This window comes from Mustela lutreola, chromosome 4 (assembly GCF_030435805.1).
Source record: "Mustela lutreola isolate mMusLut2 chromosome 4, mMusLut2.pri, whole genome shotgun sequence".
Lineage (NCBI taxonomy): Eukaryota > Metazoa > Chordata > Mammalia > Carnivora > Mustelidae > Mustela > Mustela lutreola.
Window position 1 is genome coordinate 109,875,423 of NC_081293.1, and position 20,382 is coordinate 109,895,804.

The 20,382-nt window shown below is 45.6% G+C and overlaps 1 protein-coding gene across 6 annotated transcripts in view; it reads left to right on the forward strand.

Moving 5' to 3' along the window:
* LOC131829215 (contactin-associated protein-like 3) overlaps positions 1-20,382 on the forward strand; it is a 167,323-nt gene that overhangs the window by 114,353 nt on the left and 32,588 nt on the right. For all 6 annotated transcript variants that reach the window (XM_059170751.1, XM_059170746.1, XM_059170747.1 and 3 more), the window contains 3 exons: positions 9,858-10,058; positions 13,222-13,378; positions 19,423-19,550. In XM_059170751.1, coding sequence (XP_059026734.1) covers positions 9,858-10,058; positions 13,222-13,378; positions 19,423-19,550 — 486 coding nt within the window. The remainder of the gene's footprint in view (positions 1-9,857; positions 10,059-13,221; positions 13,379-19,422; positions 19,551-20,382) is intronic.

The following is a 20,382-nucleotide window of genomic DNA, read 5'->3' on the forward strand; positions in this document are numbered from 1 at the left end:
GAGCATTTTGGTGGTGGTGGATCTAGTGTTGATCTGAATTGGATCAATTATATCTTCCAGCCCCAAAACTACCCCCAACTTTGCATTGGATGGATGTATGACTGTTGGGGACTTTGGGGCAAGCATCTTATCATAGAAACTGACCAAAACATTGCAACGGGATAGGAGGTAAATATATTGACTTACTTTATTGAAAGTTATGCAATGTATTATGTATGTAAAGATCTTTCTAGATATCCTGGGCTCCAGTGGTTGTAACAGGCCTTCAACTTACTCAATTTCTGCTTGGTTTTCATGGCTCGAGTGAATGCCAAGAACAGAGAAAACTAAATAAAGATGCTGGCATTCCAGTAATACATTCTACTTTTATCAATCACATGTCTAATTATCACAGAAGTCTAGGACCTATTAAAGATTTTAATATATTTTGTTCTATAAGCAAAGTTCCTTATACACTGAAAAATTTCGAGATCTGGAAAAAAGTGAAAATGATCCCAGCTGGCACATTGCAAAGATGAGTAAGCTTTCAATGACTGAAGCTGTTTTCTTGATAATTAACTGCTGGCAAGGTTGGTAAGGCTGAGGTCATATATATTTAAAAAAAAAAGCCATTTGCTGCCAAAAGGCATAACAGACAGCTAATTGCCTGATTGCAGTGTATGGTTATAATAAAAGAAAAATAGTTTAATCATGCAAGTGGACACATGGTCCAGGCTTCACCAGGAAGCTTTCGTTGTGCATATTTATAAAGTGTCTTTGGAATGTACCGCTGGCTCATAGACACTTGTTTTAATACAAATTTCATAACATTGCTGATGTGTTTTGATGATCTGTCATTGCTGCTGCCTTTTCAGAGTGAGCTCACTAGCAGAGGGAAGAGTAGTTACGGTCAAAGTGCGAAGAGAAAGCAAGAACAGATCTCAGGTTTTGATTCTGGGTAACACAAGAAAATACCCGATGATATATAAGCCAGGGATTTTTTTTTTTTTTTTTTTTAATCCAGGAGGCAAAAAGGAGCCTCTGAAAGGTAAAAAATCTCTTGATCAATTTATATAAGAGGAAGGCCTTACCGACTATCTCCTGAAGATGCGAATCACTTTCCTCCCAGGTGTGACTCAGAAATGTCCAAGTAATGCCCCACATTGAAGAGTTGAAAAAACAGTGCCTCCCAACACGGAGCTCCTGTGTCCTCAGTACCCGCTGTGCGCTGGGCACAGCGGTAACCGCGGCAGGGAGCGGAGGAGAACACTCCCCACCTCCGGTGTGCGGTGCTCAGGTCCATGCGCAGAGCCAGAGCCCTGAGAGCTGCTGCTGGAGTAGGGGGTTGGTGCATGGCGGCCGGTGCTGTGACACTGAATACGGTGGGGGTGGGGCGCACAGGCCATGGATGGGGGGAGGGGGTCACAATTTTAAATAGAGCCATCCAGGGAAGCACTCAGTTTGAAAGTTAGGTTTGCTTCCAGAAAACCCAAGCAAGCCTTCAAGCAGAGGGAGTGCTCCCGGGATCCTAATCTGTTGGACAGACGCGGGGCGGGGGACCTGAGGGGGACCCTCAAGTCACGTCGCTGGAAAGTGACAGGTCCAGGACTCCCACTGGCAGAGTAGTTGGGGCTTTTGGCCACCAGGCTGTGCCCAGCAGGAGCAAGGAGACTGTTAGTGGGGATGGGGTGGAGCCGGTGGGAATGGAGGAGGGGAGAGAGTTGGGGGCCGAATCCATGGACCGAATGTGGCTGGAGGAAGACAGACATCTGGAACATCTTCCATGTTTGCATCCGAGCCCTGGAAGGAGGGTGCAGGTATTAGCAGAGGGAAGAGGCGGGTCTGTAGAGGAGAGCAGGATCCCCACAGTGAACACCTGAGGTTTGGGTGGCCAGCTGTGCGAATAGTTAGTGGGGACCTGTTGGTCATAAAAACAAGTGCAGTGTGTCATCTGAAAGCCCGCTGGGTAGTTAGAATCTCCTCGGCAATACAAACTTCTAAAAACATATTTTGGAGAGTGACTTTACACATTAATTGAACAGACCAGCAGGATCCCCTTTGCTTTGGGGTGGCTGGTGGATGCTGTCCCTCATCTCACAGCAACATAGGTCTCTGGGTCCCCACACCCTTGTCTACTGTCCATGGAAGGGCAGCTCTGCTCTCAGCAGAATCGGGTTCTGTGGCAGCATCCCAGGAAAAGCTGTGTTTTTATGAAGCTCCCTGAGATTTTCCGATGTACATACAGATTCAGAAGCCATGGCCATGGGGCTTGGATCTTTGGTTTCATTGGCACAGCCTGCCGTGTGTCCACCAAAATTAAAATGGAAAGAGGGCAAAGGGCATCACAGAAAGGAGAAATAGAGCCAATGCAGCTGTAAAATTCGGTGCCACTGTTCATTTCTTGGTCCAGACCACGGTTCTGTTGCTCCGTTTGTAAAATTGGTGGAATTTAATGATCACCGCATCCACAAAGGCAGCAGAATCGCTCACATGCATTAAGATAATATTGAAGGCATGAATTCTGTAAATTAAACATCTTCCAAACTCTCTAACTTAATCTTGGAAAGTCTTAGAGCTTTAAAGCGTGCATGTGCGTGTCTGTGTAGGAATTCATGAACATTAGGGTAATGATTTAATGATTGATATTGCTATATGTTTTTATTATCAGATAACACTTAACAACCATGTACACCTTCATATTACTTTGCAAATGACCAAGCAAAGTACAGATCATTGTATCACAAGACCTTTTGGGTAATTAAGTTTTTAGAAATGTTTCTAGCTGCCTTTCATAAAAGAAAACCCCTAAGGTTAGTATATTCTTATTCTATGTGATGAATAAATGTCATAAAGTTCCATGAGTTAGGGTTGAGCTGGAGCATGGAACACGCAAGCATGCACATACACACGCACACGTGCATGCATATACACACACACACACACATACACACACACATCCTGCTTTGTTAGAAATACTGCGGAGAGGATTTCCAAATAATGTTAAATGCCAAGGGTTTTTATGAAACTCAAAGCCATAAGGAAAGCGCCGTGCTAAAGACAGAGAAATGCAGAGGCCAACTCAAAGATGACAAATATTTCCAGAAGCTACACTGCGAAGTTTTTAATCAAAAGTTTAAAACAATCCAAGGTGATCCAGGAAGGACCCAGAGTTACAGTCCCATGAGGTCCCCCAACAGACCTCGTGACAGTGGAAGAACTGAGATCGTGGCCTTCTTCTACCAGGAGGGAAGTATTTCCGCTGCAAGGTCACCTTCTCCATGAAGCTACCATGCCCATGGACAATGAAGTATTCTTTAATTATTATAAACAAATACTCACACTTGGAGAAACATGCAATAAACAAAATTCTAAAGCAATGGCTGCAAGTCTATACTTGGTAAAAGCCTTCCAAACTCTGGTGCCAGAATGTACTCTGAATATATTCTGTATAAATTTTAGTATCTTTAGTATAAAAGCAACCAAAACAACAACAAAAAGAAACTATTTTGAAGGGACTGTTTATGCAGTTTGTTAACAGATCGATCCCCTTCCTATGCAGAAGAGACAAAATCTAACTTCAGTGATGGCGGGATGAGAAACGTGAGCTCGATGGCTCTACCCGCAGGGACAGTGGGTTCATCTGTGTCCCTGGAACCCACCCCCGCAGTTGTCCTCTGATGTGTTCCTAGTCGTGTTCCAAACACTGGTCCCCAGACCCGGCACCGTGGGAGAACTTGTCTCAGGGAGACGGCATGAAGGCAGAGCTATGACTCTGCATCAGGTTCATAAGAGTCGGCAGGGGCTCGAGGAACACACCGAGGGCATGGTCAGCTGCACACCTGCCCGCTGCCCCGCTCAGATCCTGATTCATCGACTCAGCGTGTTAGTGATCCAGCACTTAACATGGACTCTGTCATGCTTGTGCTGACCGAGCCACCATGTTTCTTAAACAGCCTCCTTCTTCCTGTGACAAATTGCGAGTGGCCTCCAGCCGGCGTTGTGGTAGAATGGAGGACAGCCAGTCAGCTGCTTTGCATACTCTCCCATTAATTTCAAAAGGAAATTCTCTACGTAATGGGCACCTGTCAAGGCATCCTGCTGTGCTTTTTATGTTTGTGGATTTGTTTGGAATTTCTGTTTCTTTTGCCTCTGTCTTCCTATAACAGCTTCTGTCTCAGCCCAGTCAAACACCTCCCTTTTCAGTCAGATGTTCAACTGAGGCGTTTGGTCACTCATGCTCACCCCTGAGAGCTGTGCTGCGGGCTTCCAGGGGCCACACCGAATTTGAGTAAGAAGAGGGAGAAACATCTCTCGTTGTAATTCAGCTCACTGAATATATTATGACTATTATAAGTTTGCATTTGCTATTTTAAATATAGGCATACCTCATTTCCTCATTTTATTGCATTTTGCTTTATTGAACTTGGATTCAGATCAAAGGGATTTGCTTTTTTTTTTTTTTTTTTTTGAACAAATTGTAGGTTTGTGGCAGCCTTGGGTGAAACAAGTCTACCAGTCCCATTTTCCAACAGCACCTGCTCACTCGGCGTCTCTGTGGCACATTTTGGTAATGCTCACAGTATTTCTAACTGTTTTGTTGCCATCATATTTGTTATGACGGTCTGTGATCAATGATCTTTACTATTGGGGTTGTTTTCAGGCGCCGTGAACTATGTGCGTCTAAGACTGTGAACTTCATTGGTAAATGGCTCTACCGACTGGCCATTTCCTCACGTAGGTCCCTCTCTGTCCTTGGAATCCCTATTCCCAAGACACAGCAGTACTGAATTTTAGCCAATTAATAGCCCTACAGCAGTCTCTATGTGTTCAGCTGGAAGGAGAAGCTGCCTGCCTCCCACTGTCAACCAAAGGCTAGACATGACTAAAGCTTGGTGAGGAAGGCATGTTGAAAGCTGAGGCCTCTGATGCCGGTTAGCCAACTTGTGAATCAAAGGAAAAGCTCCTGAAGGAAATTAAAAGTGCTACCTCAGTAAACACATGAATGATAGGAAAGTGAAGCAGCTTTATTGCTGATACAGAGAACATTTAGTGGATAAGAGTTCCAGCCAGCCATGCCATTCTCTAAAGTGGAAGGCTTTCACTCTCTTTGGTTCTGTGCAGGCAGAGAGAGGGGAGGAAGCTGCAGGTGAAGCCTGACAACAGGAGAGATCCGGGCTTGAGGTTTAAGGAAGGAGGCCGTGTCCATGGCACGAAAGCGCAAGGTGAAGCAGCACGTTCTGCCATGGGAGCTGTAGCAAGTGACCAGGAGATCCAGAAGATCCGAAGATCGAGATCATTCCAAAGGCGGCTTCACTGACCAGCAGATTTTCAGGGTGGATGCAAGAGCCTCCCACGGGAAGAAAGTGCAATAGAGGACTTCCAGGCTAGACAGGAGGAGTCAGTGCTACCTTCACAGCTTCCACGGACAGCCTGATCCACATTTAACAGCAGGTGTCCACACTAATGACTGAGTGGACACATAAAGCTAGACTAAGCTACACTTAGTATGACCTATTAAGTGACAGAATGACTCTCTGAAGCCCCAGGAGAAGGCTGTGAAGTAGCTACACTTCTTGGGGATGTCTAGTTGTGTTTCAGAGCATTGTCTTATGTGGAGAAATATTAAAGTAAATCATGCAAAGCTCAAGGCCTCCGAACTGTGACAAGAACGGCAGCCCTTGTAAGGGCCCTAATGCAAATATTGATCTGGAGGGACCCAAAGGGGTGGGGCTGAGACAGCATGGAATCTGGGCCTCTCCCAGGACCCAGGGACTGCCTGCTGCAAGGAGCCATCCCTCTCCTTGATGAAACACAAGCATCCAATCCTGGGCTCTGGCACATGGACAACATGGCAGGGTCGGTGCCTCCTAGGTCTAGGGCAGGGGCAGATCAGAGCCACTGATTGTCTCCCTCTGGCCCCCACTGGACATTCACAGCAGCTGCTGGGCCTTCCCAGCCTTGTGTGCACATAGGTGCCCATCAGAGCCCATGATCTGGTTCTATTTTCCTGGGAGTGTTTTCCTTTGAAATCCGGGATAAGACCCAGGTGCATGAGGCACTCTGGAAAGGTCATGGGCCTCAGCGCTCTTTGAGAACTTGAGCACCTCAGAAAGCCTAGTGGCCGCACTACCTGGTGACGTGGCACAGTTTCCTAAAGTTGGGTGAGTGGGTGTTCCCAGGCTTCCCTTCCATTTTCTTTGCAGCAGGAGGATTGGGCTGTGAGACAGATGGGAGCCACCTGCTGTGGTGTTTCCCTCTGGATTGTGACGCTGCGGAGTCCTGAGAAGGGTTGGGGCTGTCCCACCCAGAACACAGTGTTCACGTCATCTTGGTGACTCCAGGGACACCTGCTAGTCTTCCCATCCCTCTGCCATCCTGTGTCACTGTGAGTGCCCGTCCTCCACTGATTCTTCTTCTGCACGTCCCACCACCTCACATGTTGCCTTCCTCCTCGTCTTTGAACTCGAGCACCCACTTCCCATCAGAAGAGATGCAGGCATCTGACTTTGTTTCCGAAGAGGTGGTGTTGGACCCAGATTGGACTTCATTTCAGGCATCTGTCAGAAAGGGGATTCTTGACTTCCCTTACCTGGAGATCAATGTCCATCTCGTGAGGGACAGACCAACCACCTACACAGGCATTGGGGTTTTTACAATCAAGCCTTTTTTCTTCTTTTCCCTTGGGGAGATGAAAACGAGCATAGCAGACACACCTTGGGTTCACATTTCCCTGACCGTGGAAAATACACATTCATTTCCTTTTCCCCATTCGACCACCTGCTTTCCCTTAAAAGATGCCTTATATAGTTCAGAGATATAATCCACAGTGTACAAAGTGTTGCAGGTTGCCAAGTGGATATAATTTGGCAAAATAAAAAGAGAAACTAGGGGTGCCATATGATATGGTGAGTCAGTGTTATTTTTTTGTATCCTGCGTATCACACCAAAGTGTCACATTAATGTAGGTTGGTTTGCCCAAGCGAATGGGCCAGGAGCCCTGGTTAGCCTCCCTGCTCGTGTGCAGACAAGAGGCTCTGCTGAGCTGGAGAACGTGATATGATGGGGCCTCATTTAACAGTTTGAAGGTCCTGTTTTAAGTTTTCCCCATTACAGTTAATTTCCCCCTATCTCATTTGTGCTCTGTGCTACAGTGCATAACAGTGAAGTGTCTTTCCATCATGCCGGTCCCTTGGTCTGTCTCCTCGTCCTCAAGAGCTTCTGTTATGTTGCCTCTCCAGGGTGCCTTCCCAGCTACAGTCGGAAACCTATGAAAATCCCACGTTGTGCCACATCGAGGAAACATAACAAGCACTTGCTGGGGCCTTGCAAGTGATACTTCTAGAAAGGACAAGATTGAAATTTTTCTTTTATTCAAAGGCAGCTTGGAGATTCTTTGAGATTTCCCTTCTCTCCACTCAAGCAAGAGTTCTCTGATTACACTGTAACATGCATGACCGTGAGTCCCTCACAGGGCCACGGGCCTGTGGGAGCCCCTCAGGCACAGCGTTTCTCTTTGTGCCATAAACCATGGACATAAATGACCCTCCAGCATTAGAACCCATGAATCCCCGAGCCCAACCCCTGGCTTCTCCATCGGTGCTCTTACCCCCTTTTTTCTGGTGGAAGAAACCCTGATCGGGAATGTGAGTAGGTGACTGGAAAAAATAACACCAGGTCTGTTTAAGAAATTTCCCAGGAAAATGTTGGAGTGTAAAATGTCTGGTGAAAACATGATTAAAAGGGGGAGAAAAACTTGTGGGATTCAAGTTGCTATGGGAACACTCAGAGCCCCTTAAACGAGTGGAGAGAGGGGATGATCTATGAAGCCTTTTCTTCCTGACTGACTGACTGACTGCGTTAGTCATGCTGACTCACAGTCTGCTCCTGTCCCTGCTGGATTTTGTATATTTGATGGTGTTTTTCATAGGCTTCGAGCTATGACCCCTGGGCGTTCTCTGCTCTGGGTCTCTGACTGTATTAAATGGGTCCATGAGCTCCAGTGGGGCTGTTAGGTTTTTCCTGGGGCGGGACAGGGAGGGCTGGGTGGGGAGGGCTCTGAGGGTTCCTGGTAACATCGATTTGATTTTTTAACCTTCTTTAGGTCTTAGCCATTAAAAGTAATAAGAACAAACCTCATGTGACTGTTTCCAGCCAGTATAATTTGGAAATATGTCGACCGATCGTGTCTGTACCAGATGCGTGTTCCAGAGGAAGTTATATGTGATTTGATGTTATAAATGAAGTTGGGTTAGGACCACATGAAGCCAGCCTTTTGGCCCCTGAACTATGGCCCTTTCACACTGTGGGAGGAGCTAGGTTTTGGGGGAAGGTAGAAGAAAGGGGGCTCTTTCTCTTCTGTTTTAAACACCATGGAGTGCTCATCCATTGTTTTAAAATCTCTTTTAAAAATATTGGTAGTCAATGGAACAGAAACAGGTCAGAATTTGCCAGCAGACATTAGTGTGTCATGTTCCTGACAGGAATGATTGTGTTAGCGACTCCAACGGGCGCCTCATTTAGGGCTGAGCACTGAACGAGATGCTGACACACGATCAATTTTTGTCAAAAATACTGACTTCCTATCGTTTTGCATGATCATGTGAGCTGCTTATTCCCCTCATGAGTCTCTTATGCATTTCTTTGATTACCACAGGAAAAAATGCTCAGTCCAGTGAAGAGTAATATGTATATTAATATAAGGGGATATATAAACACACACAGTAACAATTTAGCTTTCTTCTTACAGTAATGGAAAGATATAAATTAAGGGACAAAATGTTTTATTTATAACTTTGAATATTATAATACAGAATTTTAAGAATTGGCTGCTTGACAATGTTGGCTGCATTCAGGGTAAGACGAATTCCAATAGAGTCCCCATTCCTAATAGTTTAACAGTGTCTCTTATGCTGACTCCAACACTAAAGAGACCTGATAGCTACAAATATTAAAACCCTAAGACACATGAAAAAATGTTCATCATCACTAGCCATCAGGGAGATTCAAATTAAAACCACATTGAGATATCACCTAACACCAGTTAGAATGGCCAAAATAAGTAAGACAGGAAACAACATGTGTTGGAGGGGATGTGGAGAAAGGGGAACCCTCTTACACTGTTGGTGGGAATGCAAGTTGGTGCAGCCTCTTTGGAGAACAGTGTGGAGATTCCTCAAGAAATTAAAAATAGAACTTCCCTATGACACTGCAATTGCACTCCTGGGTATTTACCCCAAAGATACAGATGTAGTGAAAAGACGGGCCATCTGTACCCCAGTGTTTATAGCAGCAATGGCCACGGTTGCCAAACTGTGGGAAGAACCAAGATGCCCTTCAAAAGATGAATGGATAAGGAAGATGTGGTCCATATACACAATGGAGTATTATGCCTCCATCAGAAAGGATGAATACCCAAATTTTGTAGCAACATGGATGGGACTGGAAGAGATTATGTTGAGTGAAATAAGTCAAGCAGAGAGAGTCAATTATCATATGGTTTCACTTATTTGTGGAGCATAACAAATAGCATGGAAGACATGGGGAGTTAGAGAGGAGAAGGGAGTTGGTGTAAACTGGAAGGGGAGGTGAAACATGAGAGACCATGGATTCTAAAAAACAATCTGAGGGGATTGAAGTGGCGGGGGGTGGGAGGCTGGTGTACCAGGTGGTGGGTATTATAGAGGGTACAGATTGCATGGAACACTGGGTGCGGTGCAAAAATAATGAATACTATTATGCTGAAAATAAATAAAAAATAAATTAAAAAAAAAAACAACAACCCTAATTCAGATAAAGGAGACTTCTGACTTTCACATTATGTTTAACTGCTCTAACCTAGTCACAGTCCCTGTCTCCCTCCCAACCCTGTTTCTGCCCAGAGGACACCACCTGGACCTCGGTACAGCACAATGGCTCCCAGCTGGCCAAGGTCAAAACCTCAAATGGAGAAAGCCCCCAGCCCGTGTTTTTCAAGTACACAGCCAGCCCCGACCAGCTCCAAGCCATCATAAACGGTGCGGACGACTGCCGACAGGAGCTGGTCCTGCGCTGCAAGAAGTCGAGGCTTTCAGCTGGCCATGGTGAGTAGTGGGAGTCCCTCGCCATCGCGGGCTGCCGTGCCCACCAGTGGCAGGGGCCTGACCCAGGTGCCCATGTCACGATCGGGGCATTACAGAGATGCTTTTCCTCGGAGCAAAGAGCGAGGTCCGAATGTGTGGCTCCTCGCTCAAAGTGGAGAACGAGGTGGGAAGTCTCTTCTCGACTCAAGTGGGTGGCGGATCAGTGAAAGCCCCTCACGAGGCCGTGGGACGCCAGGTGCTCAGCCACCACGAAGGGCGGCCACGCCTCTGAAATGTTTGGTCTTAGATAGATAGGAGACAGCACGTGGGCTCAGTTATCCAGAGATTCTTCGTTATGGGCTGAGTGGGATTAGTCTCTTGGTCATTATTAATAGGGAGCCTTGTCGGTGTCATGCAGCTCCTCTCACACGGCACACCGGTTAGTGGCTCATTCTTCATAGCACTTCTGTTCTTGAAAATTCTATTTTTGGTTTCGTATTTTCTTCCTCTGAAATACCTCATTTTGTCAGAATGGTCGTCAGGGTCCTCTGAGCTCAGGGTCCGAGCTCAGCAGCCCCAGGGTTCATCTCCCCAAGACTTTTGTGCTCAGACACTGACCTTGCTGGGACTGAACTGCACAATGTCGATGAAACGTGTGAAGCAAATGCCGTTCGTTGGCCTCGCTGTAGCGTGTGGATGCGTGGTTTGTGCTGGGGGCTTAGTGCTCGTTGTGACTGGGTTCTTGCCAAACAGATGAGCGAGCTAAACTGCCTTGCTCCCAGGATGGAGAAAGCAGCCTCTGGGGGAAGAACTCAGGGCGGCTTGGGCTGCTGGACCAGGAAAGAGGCGAAGGCAGAGCGGTGTAGACGCCAGCCGCTAGCAGGGTCGGAAAGCAAAACCCCCTTGAATCTGGGAGCAAACTTGTGCACGCTGGCATGTGGTCTGTGCCACAGCCTGGACACGCGGCCCGGGTCAGTAGAGAATCCCCGCACGGAGGGCAGGCCTCTCCCTATCTGATTCACAAGGGATTGCTCGGCTGTGCTCCCTCCCACAGCAGTAAATAATGCAGCCACAGCCGCGACCAAACCAAGGCTTTAACTGGGGTTGGGGTGGAGATGGAATGAGGGACGTCATAACTACAGAGGCTGGAGGCAGCACTTGCGTGGGCTGTTGCTGCAGAACTCGCACAAACCTCGTTTAGATGGACGCAGTCCAGCCCGTGATCCCAGCAGCCTTTTATTACAGTGTGGGCGAGGCCTAAACACTGCCACCTGACACTTAAAGGGCTGCACTGCTTCATGGTGTGTCATCCATGGGCACGAATGGACACAAGGAGCCTTCCCCAGGAGCCCTCAGTGGAAGGTTATGTAGTGGGAAACCACCCTAGGCAGCGACTGGGAGCTTAAGAGTGTCATGGAGCCGACTGGGAACGGGAGTGTCAGAATCGAGTTTTTCCCCCAAGAATTCCCGTGTTCAAATCCTCGGTTGTTAACAGGTCCCCGGGGTTTATTGTGAGAGGGGAGAAGGTAGAGCCCTGGCTCCTGTGGTGTTCTGGGTGGTTGCTGGGGAGCCATGGGCCTCAGCTCGTGTGAGGGCCCCGCGGCCTTTGCCTGCAGTGGTTGGCAGGTCTCTGTGCTGCAGACGGTTTCGGGGGCTGTGGTTCTGGGGGCCTAGGAGGAGCTTGAGGTCGGCAAGTGCTGATCCCAGGACACTGTTCAGTCTCCATGCCCTAAGCGTTAAGGTCCCTGAGGATTGCCCTTGTGGCCGGAGCAGAGAACAGCCAGCCAGGGGCTCGGGTGCCGGAGGTGTGGGGAGCCCTGTTCCCTTCCCTTCAGCCTCTTCTTCCTCTTCACCTTGTTCTTAATGATCCTTCTGCAAACTCTCTGGATTGCTCCAAGAAACCTTGAGCCAAATGCATTCTGTACCTTGTACAACACTTGCTGGCTCTTACTTGATAGAGGAAATGAGAGATTCAGATGTAAACAAACAATTGTGCATCTGTGGGCAATGATTTCTTTGCTCCTCCATCTATGAAAAGAATGTTGAATAATCCTGTGTTTAAAATGGTGTTTTCAAAAAATATCTGTTGAGTGGAAAAGATCTTCCACCCCCTACAGATAAGTTTTCAACACACTGAGGGGAAAAAACAAACATTGCTGACATTGATTTCTTGGCGCACATTCACCCAGCGGGCCTGCAGTGGGTGGTAGTGAGTGCGGCCCGTGTGCGCCCACTGGGAGGCTGTAGGCAGCAGGTGAAGGCTCATTGAACAGGGAGCCATAAGGAGTGGTGGTGGCCAGAAGTTAGGGAGAAGGTGGGACATGTTCCAGACTCCCGGTGGGGGCCGGGTGGGACAACCTGAGGGTCTGAGGGAGGGAGCATGCTGAAACGGACAGGCATCTTCACGGGCGGCTGATGGAGGTCCCTTCCATTTCTCCTGCTCTGTCTCTCTCTGTTTATGAGGCACTGTTCCCCTCCACCCTCCTAAGGACCCTCCTTCCCTGTCACCCTGACCCTGCACGTCTGTCCTGGGGCCTCAGCAGAGGACACAGTCTAGCAGAGCTGAGGTGGCTTTTGGCCCTGTTGGAGCATTTGAGCATTGAGCTAGACTGGCCTCAGTTGTCCAGAGCCCAGGACCCACCTCGGGCACGAGGGAGGCTTGTCAGGCCATGTCTGTGGTTTCCAGATACAAAGCCAACGTGTCAGTACAAAGTCTTCCAGCAGACTTGGAAGACATGACAGGAGAGTACCAGTGTTTTCGTCCAATAGATAAGAAATCCGTATTTTGTCTCATAATACTACATCTTCCAATGGCTCTCAAACAGCTTTTGGATGCAGTGTACAAATTACTCTGGTTTTTGTTCGTTCCTTTTTTTTAAATGACAGTTCTTTCAGTGTTGTGTCCAAATAAATGATGTCATTGGAGTCCTCAAGAGAAATGTGTAGATATCATGCCTGAATGAGTTAGGGACATCTTGCTCGTTTTCTAATAAAAGTAAAACATATGGTGAGAATGTACGTCTAGATGTGGAAATATGTCTTAAACCTTTGGAAGTCCTCTTAGAAAGGACTCTGTTGACCTCTGCTCATCTGTGTTTTAGACAGAGGGGAGTAAAGGATTATGCTGGGGAGGCAGACAGTGGGGGGCAAATTAGGCGTCACCTTTCTCATACTTGTCTTTCAGATGGAACCCCAGTGAGCTGGTGGGTTGGAAGAACCAATGAGACACACACTTACTGGGGAGGTTCTCTGCCTGGTGCTCAAAAATGTGCTTGTGGATTACAGGGGAACTGCCTTGATTCTCAATATCACTGCAACTGTGATGCCGCCCGGAATGAATGGTGATTTCCATATGATTTCCCTGTGCAAACTGTAATTCTGTGTTGCTTAAACTGTGTAAGTTAGGCAGACATTGGACAAGACAGTTGTATAAAGAGAATAGATTAAAGTATTCCCCAGCCAGTTCGAGGTGTAAGCTTTGATGTGTATAGGGTAATTAATCTGAGGACTGAGGCGTTAAGGTAGCTAATTCTGCTTACCTGTGAGTAACTAATCATGTCCATTTTATTTTTTTCCTAATAAGACAAGATAGGAATACCAGACTAATCTTTCCCATTCACTGAAAGTACCATTATCAGAGTTCCTACCGTTAAGTTTAACCTGATAGATATGATGACGGCACCGTAACCAACCCCGGCATGCTTGCTCACCTCCCTCACTGCCAGCTGCATTTTTAAATGGCCTCATAGGGGAAATAAAACAGGGTCTAGGGTGCATAAAAGGGGATTATGGGACACAAACCTCTCCCTGTCACTGGAGGTCTCAGAAGGCTTCCAAACCCAGAGAGAAGGTGGAAAGGGACCGATCTTCCAGCTAACCCCCCAGGTAGCAAGAAATAACTCCCTGAAAACACACCTCCAAAGACCTGCCCTCACACAGATCCGGAGTTCAAATTTACACGGTCCTTGGATTAAGTTAGTGTGGCCACAGGTCAGCAGAACCATGGCTCATCATGGAAGTATGTGACATTCTTGCTAGAGGCCCGCCCTCCGCGAGAATTCCCACAGATAAAAATCCCACCAAACAGGAGCTCACAATCAGGGCTAAACAGCCCCAGGGGACAGAAGTGGGAGGCAGAAGAAACCACGGAGTAAACAGATGCCCCAAAATCCCAGATCACGGATACCTTAAGAACATCAGATAAAATAAATGTGTGAGCTGTTGGAAAAATAAGGCCTGGGATTGATTGAGAAAGCAACCAGATACTATCAACAAAGATGATGGCAACTTACAAAAGAACCGAGTGAACATTTAGAAATGAAAATATTCTCATTGAAATTTAAGACTTGTCAGGTCAGATACTAGACACACGGGATCAGAACACTGGTGAAACAGAAAATGAGTGTGGATAAGTGGCAGGGGCTCTAGGCCAGGGAGACGGGCATGGGAGGAAAAAAAGGGGGGACAGGGAGGGGAGAACTGGGGTCGGAGTCAAGTTTCAACAGAGGAGACTGGCGATAATTAAGGGCCAACATAGCTAAGAAGTGGCCAGACTTGAGAAAATACTAGGATACCAGGCAGGATAAATAAGAGTAAATTCATCTGTAGAAGCAACATGCTGAAATCAAGGAAGATTAAAGAGAATGTGAAAGGGAGCAGAGGTGACCAGAAGGTGTCAAAGCAAGGACTGTTGGAGCCAGGCAAGACCCCCTCTGTGGATCCAGCAAAGCCTGCAAGTGCCAGCACTCCCCTCACTGTGTAATAGTAAGTACCATAACTGTCCGGTTCCAAGTGTGTCCCCAGCCAAGATACAGGGACACCCAGATGGACAGACAGACACAGAAGAAATACACCACCAGCCGACTCCAGAAGACAAAGTTTCAAGAATGTTTTCAAAATGAACGTGGGTGATCTGGTAAGGAGAGTCCCAGACGCTAGAAGAAACATCGAGGAAAGAGATGTGTAAACTCAGAGGTTAACAGAAACACAAGAGGCAAATATGAGACACCAGTCATGTGTCAGGCGTGTACCATACAGAAACAGGAGGGAGCGATCCTGACCAGGAAACAAAATGATTGTGATCACAGAGGACTACAGCCAGGGTTAGAAATAAGAATATGATTGAACTTAGAAACTTGTTTTGTAGAAGTTTGTCAGCATTAAACAGCTCATAGTGCACGCATTAAGATTTCAAGTTTAAGCACTGAAGAATAGAAACAGTGTAATATTCAAATCCAAAGAGGGAAGGAAGGAAAAACAGGATTTTAAGAAAAGTTAATTCAAAAGAAGGTAGGAGAAAAGTTAAAAAGGAAGAGGAAAACAATGAACAACAAAATAACATAAGAATATTATGAGTAATGAGGCATAATAAATGTGACAAAAATAGCCATTTAAATGCAGCTAGGTCATTTTGAATTAAAAATAAGTATATCTTGTTTGTACACCTAAAAATGTTAAAAGCAAAATCCTAAAACAACTTAGCAAGCAAATGTGCACAGAAGTAATTAAAGTTTAAAAGTCTTTTTCTTTTTTTAAAATATTTTATTTATTTGACAGGGGGAAAGGGTGCCTATGCCCATAAGTGGGGGGGAAGGGCAGAGGGAGAGGCAGACTCCCTGCTGAGTGGGGAGCCCAGCGACTTGGGGTTCATCAGAGGACCCTGAGATCATTCATGACCTGAGCCAAAGTCAGATGTTCAACCATCTGAGCCACCCAGGCACCCCAAAATTTTGAAGTCGTAATATAGAACGATTAGTATCACCATATCATGATGCTTTTTAATTTTACCAAAAAACCCCTAATAATCCCAAACTTGTATGTTTCTAACAAAAATGACTCAAAATGTAAATAGAAAATAATTGTCTGAATTGAAAGAAGGAAAATAAAAAGCAACCATCGTAAGGAGAGGTTTAGACATATATCTGTTAGCAACTGGTAAATCATGCGGATGACAATTATTAAGGATACAGAATATTTTTATATGAAATCAACGGCTTGATTTGGTAGGCCCTGAAAATTACAGAATATATAATTTTCTCAAGCACACATGGCACATTTTTACAAACTGATTTTCCTAATGTTTCATAAAGCAAAACCCCAAAAAGTTTATAGTAGTTGTTTTGCTATGGACAGTTTCTCTGATTACAGGACATTTAGGTTAGAAGTGAATAGCCGAGGGACGAAAGTATAGGAGGCATTTCAAAGCCACAAATGATTAGAAACAAGGAAATGAAGATGACATTATTCATAGAAAATATGGTTGCCTACCAGAAAATCCCAAGGATAGACAGAAATATTATTGACATTAATGAGAATTTAGTAGGGCTATCCGCTGAATCTTAGAATAACTGAATTCCTACAAAGAGCTTATTTCCATTAGAAAATATCATGAAAACCACTTGCAAAATCAGCATGAAGACGGTAGATCCTGGAATAAAGATAAAAATATGCAGAACTTTTACGTTTTATTATGAGATGATAAGAAGATGTATTGAAATGGAGATATCACATGACTGCCATGAGTAGGAAAAAATCAGTATTTTCTTGATTCCATTTCATTCCAACGCCAGTCATTTGCTGAGTGCTTGGGATGGTGACGCACTGGGAAGATGCACGTGGGAAAGCAGTGGTCCATGGCGATCCTAAAGGTGGAAGCAAGGACGGGAGACTGGTCCCCTAGGACTTGGAGCATCAGGGGACCACAGGCTCCGAATGGAGGGCGTTTGCTGACAGGATCAGCGAAGGAAACAGCACAGCCCGAGAGCGAGCCCAGGAGCTTTCAAAACAGGGAACTCTGGGCAGCAATGGTTCCATGGTCCCCAGGCTCCCTTTCTCTGGAAGAATTAGGAAACGTGATAGCCAACCCAGTGTTTGTTCCCTGCAGCCTTTCCCAGAACTCAGGAGTCGCGGTGGGCTGTGTTGCACCTGTGAAAAGGTGTTCTGCAAAACAGCCAGCGCTAGAAGCGTCTCTAGAGCGCCAGGAACTGAAGACCAAGAGGAAGTGGCCTTGGAAGTCCCGTCATTGAGTGCTCGTCATTGAGTGCTCAGAACCTACGGTGAGAGTCGTCATGCCGAGAGAGCAACACTCCCAGCCTTCGGGGAGAAGAGAGAAAGATGGAGAGGCAAGAAAAAACCTGAGATGTAACTAAATTCGGTGATTTCCAATGAGTCTGGTGACCCTGGCAATGAATCTTGTCCTTCATGAAGTATGGGCATTTGGGAATGACCTGTGCTGAGAAAGAATTCTCAGTTCTGAGCTGTTTAATATTTCCTCAGGCTCAGGAAGTTACTTTGCAAACAACAGAATCAAAAAAGAACGTATTATGATATTTGCCTTAACACACACAATTACCCATTATGATTTTCTTTAGGTTTTTTTTGCAGAGCTCTCTGTGCTTTGTCATTGCTAAAAACAATTAAAGTGTAGCTTTTCACTACATTATAAATGTAGCTTTTAAATGGTTCTTTAAAATTCAAGGTTACTCAATGAATAACTAATGAACTTACATTTTCCCTCTAGATGTTCTACCAAAATAGCAATGACAGGAATGAAAATGCTTATTTGTAACATTTCCTGATACTTAACACCAGGAATTAATTTTGATGTGTTAGCCCCACATTTATAACAAGCATTTTTTCAGACTGACTTCCCCCATGATCCACGCCACCTTCTGGCTTGTGACTGACCACCTGTCCCGGTCCCAACAAACCAGGTGTTCCATGTTTGGGATGATCTGACTGTGTGCTTCCAAGCACAGAAATCGCAGGGCCTCACCCTGATAAAGCTCTGGGATTTTGTTCTGTCTGATTTTTGGAAACCATCTGATTCCAAAAAAATTGTTTCTGAACTTCAGGATATTTAATTCAAAGTTTTGATATCTTGCTAATACGCACTGGCAGTCACTTTGTTACATTATTAAAGCAAAATAAAAATGCTAATAATTTTAAACTTCCCAACTCTAAAGAATATTTTTGATACCTCAACAGAATTGGAATGATTAACTATTAAGTGATGCAGGGTCTTTTTGAAGCAAAGCTATTAGACTGAACCATTTGAAATTGCTGGTTGTTTTGACTTGCAAAAATGTCAGTTTCAGGGACGCTTGGGTGGCTCAGTGGGTTAAGCCGCTGCCTTCGGCTCAGGTCATGATCTCAGGGTCCTGGGATCGAGTCCCGCATCGGGCTCTCTGCTCAGCAGGGAGCCTGCTTCCCTCTCTCTCTCTCTGCCTGCCTCTCCGACTACTTGTGATTTCTCTCTGTCAAATAAATAAATAAAATCTTAAAAAAAAAAAAAAAAGTCAGTTTCAGATGCTTCCATTTGTATACATCAGAGCTAGTAGGGGCTTTATAATTGTTAGAAACCAAAACTTCCTAGGTTCTACACAGATGCAGGGCACCTGAAGGATAGAGTAGACACACTGCTATTTGTTCTAAATCCAAAGCACATATGTAATTGAAGCAGGATGTAAAAATGTGAGCAGCTCACAAGGTGCAGAAGAATCTTCTTTCTTTGCCCAGAGCAGTGGTTGGTGGCACAGCTAGCTTCCTACCAGGACCTCTGGCTCTAGTCCGGTGTTTGTTACATTGGAACCATAGATATTCTGTCCCAAATATTCACTTATGTGATTTTATTATATTACAATTATATTTTTGTCATTGTTTATAATATCCACTAGATTCCTTGGGGACACTGATGGTGGGTCTTATGCCCATGCCCCCAACATGCAGGACCTGGCAAGGAGTCGCTGTGCACCAAATGTTGGCTGAATGAACGGATAGTGACAGTCACAACGAGCTCTTCCTCTGCATTACCCCACGCATTAATTTTAAGAGCACATTGTATCATACCTTCAGTTTGGTTTAATCAACCTCCTTCTTCTTTCTTTCTTTTTTAATGGATGGCATCAATATGTAAGGAAATGCTTAGTAACCACGATAGGAATTTTAGAAAATTGAGTTAAAAAAGAAAAATCTGGGAACTGAAAACCTAAATCTTTTCAGTTGGGTGGTTTGGTTTTGTTTTTATAATGAAGTCAGGCAGATGTTGTGCGTGTAAGTTTTGCATTTAACCTCACAAGGCGGCCAGATGGGGAAGGGCCACGAGCTGCTTCATTGCAGGGAAACATAACCTCATACTCGCACCGACGGTGATGATTTCAGCCTTGCCCGCTGTTATCTCTATGGTCACACAGACAGACAAGGAGCTCCAATCCTCAGACTTTATTAAGTACGTTACTATGTCAGAGTTCAGAGGAACCCTTGATTTCCTTATTGTTATGTATTTGCAAATTTAGCTTATCATGTCTTGCGCTGCAGTAAGAGACTATTTGCTCCTTCTTTGGATGTGGTTCAGAATAACGCTAACGTGGTCGTATTTGTTTTGTAGGACCAGCGACACAGTAGTCCTTTCCCATAAGGAGCACCTGCCAATCACTCAGGTTGTGATGAGAGACACAGGGCGACCACATTCAGAAGCAGCTTATGCACTGGGGCCTCTGCTCTGCTCGGGGGACAGTAAGTAGTGGCAAGAGGAACTGTCTTGACCCCTGGAAATGCATGTCAGTGTTTTAGGAGACATGTAGCTGCCTGAGTCCGTAAAAACATTCTCTATGCTAATACTCTACATCTCATTGGGAATGTGTTAACTTACAAAAGAAGTGTATATCAGTGTTCTGCTTGAGAAAAAAATGAGGAATATTGTATTACCTTCGGAGTGTGTGTCCTCTGTGTAGTGTTTGAGTTGGACTATTGCTGTGAATGTTGGTGGGGTGATTTGAAACACTGATCACCCAGTCAGCAAAATCTAGTGATTTGATAATAAATTAATTGGAGTAACTATTGGCTGAGTGCTGAGATGCCTAAAACTGGTAAGATACTGAGAAACGGGGTGACGGAAGCTATCACGTGCCTGTTTCTTGTCACCCTCTGACAGTTGGCGAACCTCAATGGTCCTAACTGTCCTCACCCCTCCCACTGCATGTGGATTTCTCCGAAGACTTCCCGCTCCCAAACTAACTGAAATCGAGCGGATCCATTCTACCTTTAACTTACTTCTTTCTAATCCCTTTTGAATATATTCTCTTCAGGCCTTCTCCATCACTCCCTAAAATCTGCCTTTTCCAGGCGTCAGTAAAACTCCAACCCGGCTAAACTTGCACTCTGCTCTCAGGTGGCATCAGACCTGACCTTGGTATCCTGTCCTCATTCACCCTGATTCACGTCTTTGTTCAGCTGCCAGCTTACCTACAAAAGTCTGGGTTTTCCCTCCTTCCTTCCCTGTGTCAGTGGCATTATCCTGTTGTGGTGCCTCCAGCCTGTGTCCTCAGCCCTCCATCTCTCTGCTCTC